At 39.6% G+C, this 18,828-nt stretch overlaps 2 protein-coding genes across 2 annotated transcripts; both read left to right on the top strand.

Annotated features, from left to right (window-relative positions):
- The first annotated feature begins 1,037 nt into the window (after positions 1-1,037).
- Positions 1,038-4,160, top strand: LOC115676498 (uncharacterized). Its single transcript, XM_030599445.2, has 5 exons — positions 1,038-1,553; positions 1,708-1,781; positions 3,072-3,207; positions 3,301-3,606; positions 3,715-4,160. The coding sequence occupies exons 1-5, from the start codon at positions 1,428-1,430 to the stop codon at positions 3,985-3,987; spliced, it is 915 nt and encodes a 304-aa protein (XP_030455305.1). The 5' UTR covers positions 1,038-1,427; the 3' UTR covers positions 3,988-4,160.
- Positions 4,161-9,177: 5,017 nt separating this feature from the next.
- Positions 9,178-11,619, top strand: LOC130138211 (uncharacterized). The gene is made up of 4 exons (XM_056311622.1): positions 9,178-9,293; positions 9,885-9,990; positions 10,888-11,055; positions 11,176-11,619. Exons 1-4 carry the CDS (start codon positions 9,178-9,180, stop codon positions 11,446-11,448), a joined length of 663 nt encoding a protein of 220 aa, XP_056167597.1. The 3' UTR covers positions 11,449-11,619.
- The last annotated feature ends 7,209 nt before the right edge of the window (positions 11,620-18,828 follow it).

Raw genomic sequence — 18,828 nt, 5'->3', positions numbered from 1 at the left:
CACCAAGGCACCACTCCAGGTAAGTGAGATCAAACCTTTTTTTTTCTTTTTTTCCGAATGAGATCATTATTTTCTTTTTCATGAGAAAAAGTCTTGTAGAGAGACCCCAATTCTATTCCGCAATTACAATTATGGAGAATATGGTCAGCTATCGAATATCTGATGAGCATAAGCTGTCTGGTTCATGTGAAGGATAATTGCAACGGTAAAAGTCATACGGATAATCTTACTAGTAATATTGACCCATTGAAACAGGTTTTATGATCACAAGTTCACCATGTTGAGCCAGCAAGTTGCTCGGCAAATCATACTTGCAAGCTTCCCATGATTCCAATATCTTAATTTGATTACTTTTTAACTCGAATTGTAATATTGATCGTTGCCATAGACATAAAAAAGATGTTCATCTTATATTGCAAACGTATCAAATTAGTTGATATCGAAAACCTTTTAAAGCTCAAACCGAGAGTTTGCATGCCCATATGTTTTCAATATGCAGAAGGTACAACTTGGAAGCAAATCAAAGATAATACATTTTATCAGGCTCTTATAAAGCGTTGGACAGGTACCTTCGAATTGCAGCACCTCCAAAGTTGTCGACAGCGGTAAGGAGCCCGCTTCATCTAGTTTCAAGTGTCGCATCTTCCAAACATATATCACCAAACACATATCACCATTCGACCACAAAAATAAAACATGTATCACCAAACATACAAACTCCACGGTCATAGTTCAATCAGGGGCAATATTAGGCCCTAAATACCATCTGGCAAAACCCAATTAGCAGTATATTTAATAATTTCCCCCTGTTTGATTTGGTGGGGGTTTGCACATGCAGTCGTGGTGGAGGAGGAGGGGGGCGGTCCCGAATTTCAAATTCGTACCTTTGATCTCGTTTCTTGGATAACCCAATCCCCCCCCATCTTTCGCCTACCGAGTTTGAAAAAAAATGGGAGAAAAACAGAGAATACCCAGATCCATAAACACAAAAATTTATCCGTTAATACAATAATTCCTCTCTCTCTTCTATCTTCACGCATTCAATTCAAAACCTTTTTCTTTGCTTATAAAAAACAAGTAGCAGCAGAAGAAGAGAGAGAAGACGAAGAGTGGCTGCTACTCCAATATACATTTGTTCACTCCTCCCCCTTCCTATCTTCTTCTATATATATCCAGCTTAAGCTTAAGCTCAAGCTCAGAGGCAAAGCAAAGCAAACCCACCCTTTCCCTTGTACGGAATCTTCGAGATCTCGAGGTCAACCCCGTCGTTTCTTCCTCTCTTCCTCTCTTCCTCTGTGCCCCCGGAAGGAGCTCCTGCTTCTTGCATTGCGAGAGATATAGCCATCGTCGTTGTTCGGAAGGTTTGTTTGGCGTGAGTTCTTTCTTGGGTGTTCTTTCCTTTTTATTTTCTGGGGGAAAAGGAGAAAATGGAGAGGAGCACGCCGGTGAGGAAGCCTCACACTTCGACTTCAGATCTGCTCACGTGGTCGGAGACTCCGCCTCCCCACGATTCGGTCGCGCCTTCTTCTCGCTCCAATGCTCGCTCTCACCAGGTGCGGCGTTCGCTCGATTCATTCTTGATCTTTCGTTTTAGTTTCTGTTTGATGCGATGAGTGAGTGTGCTTCTGCTCTTCTTCTTCTTCTTCTTCTTCTTCTTCTTGGGCTTTCCTTTTTTTAATGGCTTGTTCTGGGGGATAATGGTGTTAGCCTTCGGATGGGATCAGCAAGGTGGTGTTTGGAGGTCAAGTGACTGCAGAGGAAGCTGAGAATTTGAACAAAAGGTTAGATCTGCTCTTCTTGGTTTTTTCTTCCCCTTTCCCTGTTTGTTGATGACGTTTTGCGTTTTTTTCCCCCTTAAATGCAATGTTCCATTTGGCGGAATGGGTCGTTGTGGCAATTTGGTTTCTCCGCCGTTTTACCTATTTGTCCGCATTCTCCATGTTCTCCAATGCTTTGGATTTTCTTTCTTCAGAAATCATGGTTAGATTGTGTAATATAGGTTCAATGTGGATGAGTAGTGATCGATCTGCGGGAAATGAGGGCAGAAACTTTGAATCGAACATGATAATCTTTATCACCTTCATTTAAATTACAAAAAAAAGGGAAATTTTATAGGGTGGCTGTTGATAGAGTAATCTCGGTCAATTGGGTGGATCTTAGAACTTCAGATGCCTTGGTAGGTCGAGCTTGATCGTTTTCCTTGGCCTTAGAAGTCTGGTTGGTTTCTTGAGCTTGATTCTGTTGCAGGCCCTCATGCCTAATTGAGATAGTCCAGTCATTCCCCTTCCATTCAATGGCTGTTCAATTAATAGTAATTAGATGGAAAGAGTAAGTTTGTAAGATGTCAAGATTCGAGAAGTAAACATTTCTTTGGCTACTGTCATATGGGGTTCCTTCAATGTCTAGCGAGCTTCTGCGGTCATGAAAATGCTGATCTGATCATCCCATTGACAATCCACCCAACTCCGATCGAGATACAATTGTAATAGGTGCTTAGCTGATGTGAACTTCTTTTTGATGTCTTTTCAATTTGCGCTATGTGAAATAAGTTATTGACATGTAAAAGCTCTAGTCCATGTAAGACTAGGTTGTTCTTAGTCCATGCATGGAAAGGAGATGGCATTTTGCTCAGGATTGGTAAGTCACACATAATGCATCGTCAACATCCTTCCGAAGTGCTGCAATAGAAACAGCTGTTTGTTGCTAGATTAGGAAAAGGTTGAATCCATGGATAACATGTACATACAGAAAAGTTGTTACATATACAATTACAAATGCATGCACAAGCATGTCCATCTAAAAAGCCAGTTACTTGGCAATTTATCTATCTTTTTTCGTAGACATACAGAATGGGGATGAATATTTGACACAAATGCACATGCACCCACACAAAGGCGCACAAACATGCATGTTTGCTCGCGGGCACACTCTCATACACACGCTACCTTTTTATATCCTCCTTATCAAGAGAGTTTCATAAGCTTTCATAATGCCTTTGCACTGTGACACTGCTAATGGTGCCTTTTTCCTCGTCTTCTCCTTCATAGAGTAGTGCTTTTGTAATCTTCCAGGAAACCTTGTTCTGGCTACAAGTTGAAAGAAATCACCGGTAGTGGGATTTTTGCTGCCAATGGGGAGGATGATTCATTAGAGCCTGGAAGTGCTAACCTTGCTTCAAATAACAAAACAGGATTAAAGATGTACCAGGTATGTTTTACTATGCCGATTGTATTTGACCTTTTAAATTGGTGTTGAGTCCATGATGATGTATGTAACGCTTTTGGTGGTAAATATTACTAGCAAGCCCTTGCTGGCATGAGTCACATCTCGTTTGGTGAAGAAGAAAGCATTTCTCCCAAAAGGCCTACCACCCTTCCTGAGGTTGCAAAGCAGCGAGAATTGAGTGGAACGTTGGAAAGCGAGTCCGATGCAAAGTTGAAAAAGCAAATATCTGATGCCAAGTGCAAGGAATTGAGTGGACATGATATTTTTGCTCCTCCTCCAGAAATTTTGCCTAGGCCATTGGCTGCACGGGCATTGGACACAAATCAAGACATGGGAGAACATGCACCACGCCATGTCCGGACTTCTGTTAAAGTCTCTAATGTGAGTGAAATCTAACATGCTCTTCTGTTAAAGTTTCTTCAGGTCATCTGTTTTTTTATTAGCAATGGAGTTCATTAGCCTCACTAATAGATTCTCTGACTTTATCAGCCTGCTGGAGGTCAGAGCACTATTATTTCCAATGAGGAATCTGTGATGAAAACTGCCAAGAAAATCTATGACAAGAAATTTTCCGAGCTCTCTGGAAACAACGTCTTCAAGGGTGATGCGCCTCCAACGTCTGCGGAGAAATCACTGAGTTCGGCTAAAATGAGAGAGATTAGCGGCAATGACATCTTTGCCGATGGAAAGGCAGAGTCTAGAGACTACTTTGGTGGCGTCCGCAAGCCTCCAGGCGGCGAGAGCAGCATTGCGTTGGTTTAACCAAGCTTAGGCCTAACAGTTTTATGTTTCAATTTGTGTTATTCCTAGTGGGATTTGGTCGCATTTTACACTTCTGGAGTGTGGGGTTTGGGAATTGTGTTTTAGTTTTGAACTTATTGACTAGATGTACGAACTGTTTGCAGACCGGTATGTTGATAACATTGGTTTCTTCAGATTCGGAGAACTCAACCGATTTATATGCTTCAAATTGCATTCTCTGGTTCTTTTCTGGTGGAAGTGTCCAATAGATCAATGGTTTTCTAAGAAAACTTTATATCCCATTGATGTTCAAGATGTATATAGGATATGTCACCACTGTGTACCTTTTCAATTGCATCAAACTGAGCCGTAATAATTTGCAAGTCACTAAGCTTTGGCAATATGCTTGGAATTTCATGTGACGAGAAGTGCCGCAAACTGAGCGGTAATAATTTGCAAGTCACAAGGCTTTGGCAATATGCTTGGAATTCCATGTGACAAGAAGTGCCGAGTGCTGGCAACGTGTCTTGCTGACGGTACAGTATTGCTCAAGGGCATGGTGATGCCATCTTGTGAAGGTCATGCGACTTTCAAGTGCAGCGATTTGACAGGTTCTCGGGAAGGCTCTCTCGTTTCCCCAGGGTCCAACAATCCACTCCAACATTTTCTCCACTTTGAGAAGGTGCATGGTCCGCTCACGGGTGATTTGATTTGGAGAATGGAGAACAATTAGATTAGGAACTTTGACTGGCCTATAACAAAAATAATATGAGGATTCTATCTTTTTCGGCAATCAGTTTGCTTCCCTGCTTTTTCTTTGGGGCAATCCCGCGCCTGTGCTTGCTTTCCTGTTGCGATTGAATTTTTCCTTAATGTTTCATTACCATTGCCATTGCCATTGCGTTCTACCTGTGGAGATTCACCTTGCACCTTTTTGGAATTAGCAGCTGAATTTTGAAAAGTTGGATGCAGTGCTTGGTAACGGAGATATTGAAAATATGATTGAGATTTGGGGCCATGGGACATCGTCTGACAAAACAACACAGACAGATAGTTTTTCAAGCCACGAAATCAAGACTTTAACCTCCTATCCCAATAATATTGTTGCTCATCTACTAAAAAGCCATATATGTGCAGGTTGTGGGTTGGAATGTACAGAGCAAGCATGAAAAATAGCCTACGCTAAGCACACCATAAATGACAAATTGTCAGACATAGCTTCAATTGACGCGATTGTGGCATCTACGGTAAGCTTATCATTCGAACTTTTCAAAATATGATTCAATTGGAGAAAATTTAATTGATACACTCGATTGGGAAATAGATCTAAAGAGCACTCAAGGAGATTTGTAGTTAAAATTAAGAATAAAACCTCACAAAAAAATAATTAGACCCAAATTTTTACTGTGCATAATTTTTTCGTGTAACGTTCAATTGATGCGATTTTTCCATCTACGGAAAGCTTATTTTTGAAATTTTCAAAAAAAAAAAAGGTCTAATTGAAAATTTAATTGATATAATGGTTTTGGGAAATAGACCTAAAATAAACTTAAAGAGAAAAGTTAGGATATTTTTCTTCTTTTAAATCATACTAACACGATTATTGACTCCCTAGAAAGCGTGTGCATAATATTCAATTTGGCATAGGGTATTTTTGTCTTTATAATTGGTTTAACGTTTATACAGATGGTTTGGATAGAATTCAAGCTTGAGATGTTATAAGAGATGATAAAGGCAATGCAATCTGTAATTTCCATATGAAATCTAAAACAAAAAGCATTATGATTGAGATTCCAGCACATTGTTTGCCAAAACAGCACAATCAAACAAGTAGTTTCTCAAGCCATTTAATGAAATCATGACTTTAACCTCCGATACGGATAATATTGTTGCTCATCTACTAAAAAACCATATACAGCCGCAGCGCTAAGCACACCACAATAGACAAATTGTAGGACATAGCTTGAAGAGTACTTATGAATTGTGCGTTTGCATGGCCAACTAGTGCCTGAAGCATTTCAAAGCCAAGAATAAGGGGTGCCATTCATTCTCCGGTAATCCTTAGTTACAAGCTTCATATCGACCTTGGCCTAGTAGAAAGCACTCTGACCAGAGCCCCTTCATCTGGTTTTTGTGCATTGAGGGCCACGCGAAGAACTTCTCGAAGTACTTCTTAGGGTTAGTCGGGCATTTGACCGTAGCTCTAAGTATATGAAGGAAGGATGTAAAGTGCCTGTGATTATTGTTCTTTTTATACTGAGAGATGTGCCTAACTCGCCCTAAGAAACATTTTGAGATTCTTCATGTGGCCCTCAATGCATGGGGTCATACAATAAATTTAGGATTTTTTAGATAATTATTCAGACATTTTAACATTCATATTACAATTGTTATAAAATATAAAGTACATAAATAAGTCAACCTAAATCGATTTTTCGAGCAGTACTAACATGTGGATACAAGTTTATAATTCATCTGTATCTGGATAGGATTACAAATATATTTTTAATGAATAATCCGAAGCTTTGAAATAAAAGTAAAAAGAGATATAATGTATATTCACATAAGCTATTGCCGAAGTAACTTTAACTAAAACGCAAATACTTAACTGTATTCTAAACAAAAATAAAACACAAGGGAAATGGACAAAACTAATACAATGCAAAATAAGACATTGCTTATCTTTACTTATAGTAGAATGTCAGGATAAGTATATTTGAACTGCCATAACTTTCATATGGCGCTCACTTTGGGCTATAATTTTTTTTTCCGCTCACTTGAATGCCACAAATTTGAAAAAAAACGATAACTTAAGTACCATTGGGGATTTGCCTCGCCGGAAAATCAAACGTGGACGCCGGTCGTCCTACGTGGCATCGCCGGTGCTGACGTGGATAATTAATAAAAAAATTAAAAAATAAAGAAAAATCCACCTCGATTATTTCTTACTTTTTTTTCTTTTCTTTCTTTGGAAATTATGATGCATTTAGAATTGACAAAAAAATTGTATTAGCCAAAGGTTTGATTGGATTGTCTAATAATGCAATTACAATTGTCATAATTTTCTTGTCAATAACTAATTATTCTACTTAATTAGCTCTACTTTTCAATTTTGTCAATATAGTCCGAAATTTTTTAGCGATGTTTCAATGTACTCTTTCTTGCCAATTGTCACAAAAAATCGTTGACGCGGGACCTAGTCAACGTTGGCCGTCTAAGTGACATGCTGACGTGGGCAATTTGTTGATTTCCACGTCACAATTGGCAAGAAAGACTACATTTAAATATCATGCAAATATGCAGGACTATATTGACAAATTTGGAAAGTTAAAATTGAATTGACATCTGAACAATCGGTTTAGGACTAAATTGATAATTTTTCCAAATATTTAAATAATCACTCCTTCAATATACATGTGTAAGCATTTTTGGGATGAGTGCTAAAATTTTCTTACAGCGCTCACTTGAGTGCTATAAATTTGAAAAATTAATCACTTAAGTGCCATCAGTGATTTGCCTTGCCGGAAAATTTGATGTGGACACCAATCGTCCTATGTGGCATCACCGACGATGACGTGGATAATTAATAAAAAAATCCACGCCGGAATGGGAAATTAATAAAAAAATTTCACATAGGATGATTTGCCGGAAATGACACTCAAATAATCGATTTTACTCCGATATAGCACTTAAGTGAGCGAAAAAAAAGTTATGGCCCTCAAGTGAGTGCCGTACGAAAGTTATGGCACTCCTGCTCTTATCCCGTAAAATGTCTTTTCTTTGTTTATGATAATCAAGAGACAAGTAAAGAAAAACAAAAGAAAAGATTAAGAATTAAAAGAAAAATAAAATAAAGAAATAAACAAGAAAAGTTCGAGGGGTGCAAAGTAAATTTGAACCTATCAACTATTGAAAATGGAAAATGACACAAATGATTCATGGACTTTTAATTTGTTTAATGTGATCCTTGAATTTTAGCCCAATGTGCAATGTTGTCTGTGAAATTTTGGTATATGTTCAATTAATCCTTAGACTATATGAAAATGTTCAATATTGTCCTTTCATTATTTAAGTTTAACGAAATTTACTGATTTGGCTTCCAATGTGGTACGTTTGAACAGTGGACAAAAAAAAAGGTTACAGATATTCAACTGAAATTAGAATATGATAATCCTTTTTAATTTATTTAATTTTGTAAAATTATTATCCATGTTATTTGATGACGTGGTTTATTATATTCTAATTTGAGTTGAATATCTTACGTCGATGATCCACTTGTAACATTATTTTTCGTCCACTGTTTACTGGATTGGAAGTTTAATCAGCAAATTCCGTTTACTTGAATTAATGAAAGGATAACATTGGATACTTTCATATTCTCTAGGGACTAGATCTAACATTTATCAAAAGTTCATGGTCCACATTGAACAAACTAAAGTTAGGGATGATATTGCTCAATGGGCTAAAGTTATGGACGATATTGTATATTTGATCAAAATTCAGGGACCATTTAGCCCGATGGTTATTTTCAATTAGTGTTGATAATTTTGTTAAATATGTATGGTTCAATCATTAATGAATTTCCAAGCATATCCTTTATTTTATAATTGGCATTACCACCAAGTGATGTCTGTGGCCAATTTGCGTAATAGACAATGATAAGTCAATCAGATTGGGAAGAGCTGGTATTACTGTAGTTACTTCAGGTAAAAGGCTGGTGATGTCTACAACTCTATAAGAGCATTGTCCCACGGTTGTTAAAGCCATGAAATAAATATTCCAATTTGTTTTGAGAAATTTACATGTACGGGACAAAACTTGGTGTCACTTGCTACCCCATGACCTGACTGATGACACTATGGCCAAAAATAACACACAGGTCGAATCTCGGCATCCTGAGCCACCGCTTCTTTGAAACACGAGAATACATAAGGTACAAGCTACCTCAAGACGGCAATAAGTGAGAGGAAACCAAAAGAATAAGTCATGTTCTGTTTATCAAGTCAGAGTAAGAGATGAATTTTCAGGTGATCTTTTGCACCTTGGTGTTTCACGAGGGGAAGGAGGAACGCCAAACTCCCGATCGAGAATGCTCAAGTACTTTCCCTCTCCTGTGCATAGCAATGCATTAGAATGGCAGTCGATGTGCTAAAAATGACCACATCGACTCTCCTAAGATGCCTTGACTTCAGCAAATATCCGACATCAGCCATGCATGTAAAGAAGCTCTCGGTAGCCCGTGCAAGGCAGTACAGTGATATCTCGATGTGCCTGCTTTTCTTTTCAATAGCCAAGGCCAGACCAGTAGGGAACTGCCGTGAACGCAGGTACAAATGTTAAAAGGGCAGTTATGCATCAGCAGTAGTACAAATACCAGAGTCAAGAAAGAGCGTTACCGTGCCAATGGCCACCATTGGAATGTTACAATTCCTTAAAATCCTGAAAAGAATGCATGTTCACATCCTGCAAAGAGTTTCGAGAAACTTTGTAAGTAATTTTTTCATTAATTTCACCCTCAAATTACAGATCAAATGCATTGACATATTGAGCTGTATCAGCAAATTTATGTATTCTGAAATCTTTCATTTATATGTAATGGGGACAATAATGCGTCTACACACAGTTTAATCAAGTACTGCACTCATTCTACAGACCAGAGTCTGATATAAGCAAATCCAGGTTCAGCGTGCACATTAAGTCTGGCATGTAGGATCAACTAGTTCTTCTAATTTGATGCCCTTTGATGCTCTTAACATGATTGAGCTATCTGCTAATATTGCCCGAGAAATTTGTTGCGTAATTGGACAATTCTCTGGTTTGGGATTTAAGCACAAAAATGCCATCTTTGTCACCAAAGCCACTTCCCCTAGCACATTACCTTATGGGTATGGAATTCTTTGATCTAAAACTTCTTTCAGTGGCCAAGAAGCCGTTGAATTGCTCGATGATGATGATGATGCTGAAGATGAGGACGCAAGAGAAGAAATGAGATTGCCCGGATGGCCTCCCATGATTACTTCCAATGTCACCATTGCGAAGCAATAAATATTGCATTTCTCGTTCACTTTCATTATGTATGCGAGTTCCACATAGAGAAAAGAGCAATTTTTTTCTAGCTTTTATTCAATATCTACGCTTTGTACATCTAAACTGATTTTGAGTAAATCAAATCTAGAGAATTAAGTATAAATCAATACATTCTTTAGATTCCAATGGGATTTAAAACTTTCCATTTCTTTAGGAAAAAGTATCACTGTTTAAATTGGCGGTCGACATCTTAAATAATCTTTAACCTTCAAATCGCATGATAGCGTGGGGCTTGGTGTCCCGATTCGAGAAACAATTGAATAATGAGGTTGAATTTAAAAGGAAATCATGATGACCGAATTTTTTTGCATCTCCAGATCATTCCTAGACCTAAAAATAGCTCGATCGCCTAAAAAAGCATAAGAACTCTAGAACAGATCGCTACCGAAAGATTGCTTCGAACATATCACGATTGGGCAAAATTTTTTAGGCCCGATTAATGGGTAGGCCGGGCCCAAGCAAGGGTCTTGAAATCTGGCCTGCCCATACATTCACATTAAAAATATAAGAGTTATGTTTTATTAATAATGCATTCTCGATATTTAAAGTTTATAAACACTAATAGGATAAAATAAGCCGAAATTTCTAATATAGGATTGAGAAGCTATATAAAAGTGATATGTAAACTAGTAAAATAAAATAATACAAAAGCATAATATCAAATATGTTTATTTTCCATACTTATTGATTTTTTTTAAATTCAGATTATAAAAAACAGTATATAAAAAAAGGTGGTCCGATGGAGGGGCCGGCCTGCCCAAGTTTTTCGCTTGGGTGGCCTTGGGCACATGCAAAAGCAATGGACGTAAAAAAAAATGATAAGTGTATAAGAAGTCTCAAAATTTATCTGATGCTAAGTGCAAGGAATTGAGTGGACATGATATTTTTGCTCCTCCTCCAGAAATTTTGCCTAGGCCATTGGCTGCACGGGCATTGGACACAAATCAAGACATGGGTGAACCTGCACTGCGTCATGTCCGGACTTCTGTTAAAGTCTCTAATGTGAGTGAAATCTATATTTACATTAGCATGCTCTTCTGTTAAAGTTTCTTCAGGTCGTCTGTTTTTTTTATTAGTAATGGAGTTCGTTAGCCTCACTATTAGATTCTCTGACTTTATCAGCCTGCTGGAGGTCAGAGCACTATCATCTCCAATGAGGAACCTGTGATGAAAACTGCCAAGAAAATCTATGACAAGAAATTCTCCGAGCTCTCTGGAAACAACGTCTTCAAAGGTGATGCGCCTCCAACGTCTGCGGAGAAATCATTGAGTTCGGCTAAAATGAGAGAGATTAGCGGCAATGACATCTTTGCTGATGGAAAGGCAGAGTCTAGAGACTACTTTGGTGGTGTCCGCAAGCCTCCAGGTGGCGAGAGCAGCATTGCGTTGGTTTAACCAAGCTTAGGGCCTAACAGTTTTATGTTTCGAGTGTTATTCCTAGTGGGATTTGGTCCCATTTGACACTTCTGGAGTGTGGGGTTTGGGAATTGTGTTTTAGTTTTGAACTTATTGACTAGATGTACGAACTGTTTGCAGACCGGTATGTTGATAACATTGGTTTCTTCAGATTCGGATGAGAGCTCAACCGATTTATGCTTCAAATTGCATTCTCTGGTTCTTTTCCGGTGGAAGTGTCCAATAGATCAATGGTTTTCTAAGAAAAATTTCTATCCCATCCATGTTCAAGATGTAGCTTCAAACTCTGTCTATGCTCCTCATGTGTAGGATATGTCACCACTGTGTACCTTTCCAATTGCATCAAACCGACCTGTAGTAAGTTGCAAGTCACAAGGGCTTTGGCAATATGCTTCGAATTCCACGTGAAGAGAAGTGCCTTGAGTGCTGGGAATGTGTCTTGCCGACAGTATTGCTCAAGGGCTTGGTGATGCCATCATGTGAAGGTTATGAGACTTCTGGATTTGACAGGTCTTTGGAAGGCTCTGTGTTTCCTCTCGGTCCCAACAATTCATTACCCCAAGATTTTCTCCACTTTGAGAAGGCGCCCGGTCCGCCGACGAGTGTGATTTGGTGGCCTGGAACAAAAATATTCCGAGGATTCTGTCTATGGTAATGCCTCCCTTCAGGTGCTGCGATTGCTCTTGCTTCTGACAGGAGGAGAAACTTTTGCTTGTTCATCCATCAAGTTGGTGCCTCTACTTTGGGGGCAACCCCACGCCGGCGCTGGCTTTCCTGTTGCGATTTTTAACTTTTGCTTGTTCATCCATCAAGAAGAGTCACTGTTAAGGGCCCCAAACGGAAGAAAAAACAATTGGTCGAGGAAGACTAGAAACTGGTAAAACCCTCCAAGAAGTTTGGGGTTGAGTTTCCAATCAAAGGTGCAAAACTCTTATGAGGTTTGAGTCTCAAATACCGTTCAAAAAAGGGAGGGTCAAAAGGAGAAAAGGACCTAAGCCTTTGAGATGCTGAAGTCCAAACGGGTTCAACTATATGCTCTTTCTGGAATGAGAAGTTCTGTCGCATGCCGAGGGAAACAACTCTGAAGAAACTTCGGGACACTAGGCTCAAGAAAATAAGGACCTAGGACAATCTCTTCCGGTGCCTCCTCAAGACAGTTTAGCAACGACAGAAGAGAGTTGTCTTTATTCTCTGGTCGCCGAAGTTGGTCAAGCCGAGATAGAAAAGCCGAAGTGTCATAGGAAGGAGACATGGTAGGACCAGGAGAAGAAGAAAGACCTTGAAAGAGAGAAAGGTTGAAGAAATTGGACTTAGTAAAGGTAAAAATCCAATCTTGAAATTGCTTCCGGCAATAATAATAAAGGCAAAAAAGGGTAAAAGGACGGAGCAGATCACGCCACCTGACAGATTGGAGTGAGAAGAAGCGGCCAAGAAATCAAAAGCAGAAGCAACATTTCGCTCGAAGAGGACCCCAACACTGCCGAGCAAGGAGCTCTATCAGCATTGAACTAAAATGAAGGTATTTCCAAAACTGTGACTTCTGGCATGCTGCTAAGGGTTCTCGCCTTTCATGGGGTTGGCAAAGCCTATTAATGGGTAGAGAAGCGATTTCAAAGGAGGTGAGATGGAAAGTGGGTAATGGCCAGCAAATCAGAATCAAAGAGGATAGATGGTTGGAAAGGAGTGTACCGGGAGGGCCATATAACCAATAAAATCCCAATATAGTTGCTGAATTGATTGACTTAGCAGAACAACAATGGAAGGGGCAACTATTGGGGAATCTTTTTGATGAGCAAGTCGTTAATGAAACTCTAGCAACTTCACTACCAATCATCTCGACAGAGGATAAGCTAGTTTGGTCAACAAATAAGTCGGGATGCTACTCAATTAAAAGTGGTTATAATCAACTTCGAAAGTTGAAACTATACAAGACAACGGGTAGACTTTAACCTCCTACCAAACGCCCAATTCTCTGTGGAGCAAGATCTGGAAGCTAAAAACACTCCCCAGAGTCAGATTATTCATGTGGAGCATCTGCCAAAATGTGCTACCAACTAGTGTTATCTTGTATAAAAGGAAGCTTTTACCTCAGCCTCATTGCCCTAAGTGCCGCAAGAAACCCGAAACAGCGGAACATCTATTTCTCCTATCTGATAGGACAAAGCAGGTTTGGTCTAGTCCATAATTCAATTTTCAGTTCTCTCACCAACAAGTGACTAGAATCGAGGAGTGGTTGCTGAACTATGAAAATCTGACTCAAAAGAACCTACCCTTCGAGATCATTGCAGCCACTCTCTAGAATATTTGGCTAGTGCGTAATTTCTTTGTCTTCCAACACCAGATTCCTAGTCCCAGAAGCATAGTAGACTCAGCTTTTGCCATGCACTACAACTATGTGAAGTGGAACGGGAGTAACAAGGCGGGAGAACGTGCATCAGAGGTTTTACCTCCGAGGTGGAGACCACCACAACCAGGGATGCTGAAGATTAACATCAACGGATCACATCTCTCGGTCTACGGAAGGGGCTTTTGCTTTCGTGTGCCACGATTCTAAAGGGAGATTGATCGAAGGAGCCGCGCAACCAATTCAAGTATCCTCCGCCCTTCACTCTGAAACCCTTGCTTGTCTCCATGCTCTTCGACACTTTGTTGGCTAATGTGGACATAAATTTGTGCTGGAAATTTGATAGCTTCACCTTGATAAGCTTCCTACAAGATTCCTCTCTCTGCTTACGGGACGTTGAGCCTCTTATCACAGAATGTTTAGGCTTTATGGCCCTTTTTTAGAGTCTTGAACTACCCTACTACCCTCAAGATTCAAATAGATTAGCAGATTGAGTTGTAAAGACCTCAGGAGTTAAGTCCTGCCACGTTATTGGATTTCTATCACAACAGACCTCCGGTTTTATTTTTTTAAAAAAAACGAGGGTCTCGCCTAATACGCACTAAGTCTAAGTTCGGGACTTAACTCGGGCTCTCCCAAGCCCATATCATATTGCGGCTTAGGGTTTAGGGTTTTAACCTGCAAATGGTTTTTATCTAGGAATCGCCACTAATCAGTTTGGAGTGGGTCGATTGAACACCCAAGCAAGACAATGGGAGAATTGCTTACTTCTGCGAACCAGAGATTAAATGAGTTCGGGGACTTGGTTACACTAGTTGAATAACTAATGCCCTTTCGGTACCTTTTTACTTTATTCATTTCAAAAAATATTTGTCAGGCAATTTAGATTGATTTTAGGACCTTTCTCTTAATATATGATGTGATCAAGCGAGTACACAATCATTAGTGATTAGCAGTCAAGATAGATATGCAGTCTAGAGTTCTAACCCTAACTAAGGCGACAACATTCAAAACATGATAATTGATGCAATTATATTCTAATTAAAAAACACAACATGCATAATAATACAACAATGGTGAATATAACCTGCAAAGTCCTATTACATAGTTTTATAGGTCTATTCGATTTAAACATGATCATTAATCAAATATTATCGCGTAATTTAGAAAATATTTAAAAAAAACTAATTTCTAAACTTTATTCTTAAAAAAAAACGAATTTTTTTAGAAATAATAATAATCACGATTACAAAAAAAAAAAATTTTAAAATTTTTTGATTTTTTTAATTAAAAAATAATAAATTAATATAATAATCAGATCGGGTCGGGTCGGAGGACTCGGGTTGGGTCAGAACCGACATAGGTCAACAGACCTGACCCATACGTGTTGACCCGGGTCGAATCTTCGGATTCGAACCGAGTCAGGGGCAACCCGGGTCGTTAACCCAGGTCCTGGATCGAATCGAGCCCGGTTAGGTCCCGGTCCGGTGAAAAGGACAAAACAGGGCCGATTTAGGCCTTTTTCAACCTTTTTAGGCTCGGGAGGCCATCGGTCGGGCAAAAATCCGGTGATTTGCCGGTTATTTTGCTAGGCTTTTGGCCTCAGCCCCCTCAGTACTTTAAGCTGAGGGGATTGAGAGAAGGATGATTCGCCGGCGGCTGACCGGAGTGGTCGCTAGCCAAGTCCCGACCAGGGCCCCCTTGAGCTCAAATGCCGGTTAGAGCTTGGCCGGACGACCCAAGTCATATTTTGATCGTGTCCGGCCTCCACCAGCCATCACGAAGATAGTCAAGGGGGTGGAGACTCGCCGGTTAGCCCACAGGTCGTCGGCCAATGACCCAAACAAGGCAGCTTCACTGGAGCATTTCGTCGAACACATAGCATGCACAGATAAAAACAAGAGATTTCGACCTGTTTTGAGGTTTCGGCCAGCTCCGACGGCCACGGCTTGCTCTCGACGACGACTATGGACTGAGAGGAGGATCGGTATGAGCCGGAATTGGCATGAAACAGCCGGCACGAGTCCCGGCCAACCGATAGACCAAAAGAGGGGAAAACAGGGGTCGGGGCTTGCGTACCGATCGGGCTGCTTCCTGGTGGCTTGTCGGCTGCTCCGCGAGCGACGACGAGACTACTAGGACCTGAAAAACACTCCGAGACTTGCCCCTTTACCCTCTTGTTTATCTCAAATTCTCTCTTTTCTCTCTCTGTCTTCTCTGTTTCTGACCAAAAACTCCCACCCATCTCTCCCCTCTCTCTCTCTGCCTTTTATAGTGGATGCTGGCCAACTGCTCCGCCCGAAAGTTGTTGTCATTAATGGCCCCTGCGTCGGCCTAGCTGCTCTGTGACTTTTGTGGCTGCGGCTGGGCAATGGGGCGGAAAGTCTTCCTCCCCAGGCGGCCGGTCGGGTCAGGGGAGAGTAGAGGGGAAAAGAGAGAGGGACAAGCGGGCCAGAGGAGAAGAAGGAGCGGACTGGGTCGGGCCCAGCCTGCGCATGGGGAAAGGAGAGGAAAGAAAGGCAGGCTGGGCCCACGGGGGGAAAAAGGAAAGGGCCGGGTTCGATTCGGCCCGACCCGAATTAATTTTTTTTTTAAAAAAATTAATTTTTTTTAATTTTTTTAAAAATATATATATTCTATTATTGCAAAATGCACCTATGTCTATATGCAATGCAATTGAAACTAAATAATTTTTTTGGTTTAGGGATTAAGGATATTAATCCCTAAATTTTGTGTAAATAATTTTGGGCAATTAAAAAATAGGTGTCAATAGTTTCTTACCCACTACCCCCTCTATGGGAGATCTTGTGTTTAGATGTCCCTTACTCTAGATGGCTAATTGTTAAATGAAATGACAAGTCTATGTTATGTCCAAAAAAAAGGAGCTTTATTGGCAATACATATTTAAAAGAATTAAAGGGGGCATATATTGACGTCAAAATAACCTCCATGGGCCGCTGCGAGCCGATAGAAGCCCAAAAAAGAACAGTGTCGTTGGATGGTCGGCCCATAAATTTAAAAATGGGTTTTCGGATAAGACCAATCACAATTACCGACGGTTCGGCACAACTCCTAATTCAAAAGGATAAATTATCGAAGAGCCTTTGACGAGAGAATGCCCAACCCTACTATGGATAAAGATAGATATAATTACCAAGCAATATCTCGAATGTTCCAAAGATTTTTTTGAAATTTTCGAACAACTGCCACGGCAGTTATTTGTCTAGTTTGGCTATAAATAGCCGAGAAAACAATATTTTGAAGGATCCGCGATCGATCAATGAAAACAACATATCCTCAGTTTCATAAGTTATCTTTTGTATTCGCACTATCTTTACTCTTTTAGTCGCATTTGTTTTTTTTTTTTACTTTATCCTTAGTTTTTGCTTAGATAGAATAGAATTCTTCCTTTTCGAACCGCCACAAAACCTGATACACACAAAAAAGCCGAAGGGCCAACTTCGGTGAAAGATATTTTGTCGAAGACCATCATTGGCTAAACATAATAGTTAATTCTTATACATAAATCTCTAATCAATGTACAAGAAGTAATACAATTATGCATATTTTGGTAATAATCATTTGAAAAAAGTACAGATTTACTTTAAAATGCCTATATATTATATATCTAAAATAATTGTGTACGGCGAGGCTTTAAAATATTTAACATTGTAGGGATATCCATCTCAGATTTAACTCATATTCGACAAATAACAACATCAAAAGATTAATCTCATATTGTACTCACATTTAACAAGTAAATTATACTAAACTGATATTTCACAAATAATGAAGATCAACATCATATTTGACAAATAAATAAAATTGAAAGATCAACAGAAAAAACATGCACCATCATAGAACGATTATAGAACATGCTTAACAAATAAAGGCTGAGCCACGTGGCATGCTCACATGCGAACTTTACCCATTTGCTTTTGATAGTCAAATCAATAATTCTGCATCTCTAATTCTTATGCATAATTCTGTATCTAATTTGCATCTATAATTTTCACACATGTTTTGATAATAAACGAGATTTATCAAGTAATTTGCTTTTGATGGTTACTTTACTAAATTTCTTATTTTTGCAAATCTATAATCCTGCATCTCTAATTCTTTTGCAAGTTTTGGCTTCTAATCCTGCATCTCTAATTTTTGTACATATTTTGGTAATTGGTGGACAATAATATAGTACTAGAGATGAAGACGTGGCTAGTATGGCTGCGCCAGCGATGGCACTAGGGTTGAGGAAGGTGCGTTTGCAAGAGGAATCGACACTTGTGGGAGTTGTTTTCCTATCATAGGTGTGTCAATGGGTTGGGTTTCTATTATACCCGACCCGACCCAAATCACAAGGTGCACATGCTCTCTCTGACCTGGCCCGGCCCAAAACGCATAGAACCCAAAGTGAAAATTCGGGTCGGGCCGGGCCGGGTTTTCGGGTTTTTTTTCTTTTTTTTTTTGTGGGTAAACGTATAAACCAGTACTAAGTGGGTGTGAACCCCGAATAGCCATTCATTCTCTTAGCTCTCTACTACACTATTCTGTCATTTGTATCATTTTTTATTTTTTGTAGCCGTGTCGACTAATGTACCAACTGCAAAATACATAGGGGTTGTCAATCATCTCCGTCAATGTTAGACGCCCATCCTTGTCATTATCCGCCTGCATTGACAAGTAACTAATATCAACCAGAGGAGCGCTCCATAGGGAGAAAAGGAAGCCAATCTAATGAATTATGCCAGCAAGCTCAATCAATGAAACAGAACCATCATACTTTAATGGTAATACACGAGTGCTTCCCAAATCAAGAAAGGACAGATTAAGACATCCGATAATTCCAGTCAAAGAGTAAATATTTTCATGAGGTCACCCCCTGGAAGACACAATCCTGGTATCAGCCAGGTTTTGGAGTCTGTACAAGATTAGAGTAGGTATTTCCATGTTCTTACAGAAACAGGGCCATTGTAACTTTATAAATCAGCACAAGATGAATATCTGAAAACAAGTGT

This window comes from Syzygium oleosum, unplaced genomic scaffold, assembly GCF_021117445.2.
Source record: "Syzygium oleosum isolate NSW1041296 unplaced genomic scaffold, Sole_v2.1 Sole_v2.05, whole genome shotgun sequence".
Lineage (NCBI taxonomy): Eukaryota > Viridiplantae > Streptophyta > Magnoliopsida > Myrtales > Myrtaceae > Syzygium > Syzygium oleosum.
This window is presented reverse-complemented; position numbering and strand designations above follow the sequence as displayed.

Coding starts and splice junctions, on each gene's coding strand:
- LOC130138211 (XM_056311622.1), top strand. CDS start 9,178: ATGCATGTAAAGAAGCTCTCGGTAGCCCGTGCAAGGCAGTACAGTGAT. Junction 9,294..9,884: donor GGGAACTGCCGTGAACGCAG/GTACAAATGTTA, acceptor AACTTCTTTCAG/TGGCCAAGAAGCCGTTGAAT. Junction 11,056..11,175: donor CTTCTGTTAAAGTCTCTAAT/GTGAGTGAAATC, acceptor TGACTTTATCAG/CCTGCTGGAGGTCAGAGCAC.
- LOC115676498 (XM_030599445.2), top strand. CDS start 1,428: ATGGAGAGGAGCACGCCGGTGAGGAAGCCTCACACTTCGACTTCAGAT. Junction 1,554..1,707: donor CCAATGCTCGCTCTCACCAG/GTGCGGCGTTCG, acceptor TAATGGTGTTAG/CCTTCGGATGGGATCAGCAA. Junction 3,607..3,714: donor CTTCTGTTAAAGTCTCTAAT/GTGAGTGAAATC, acceptor TGACTTTATCAG/CCTGCTGGAGGTCAGAGCAC.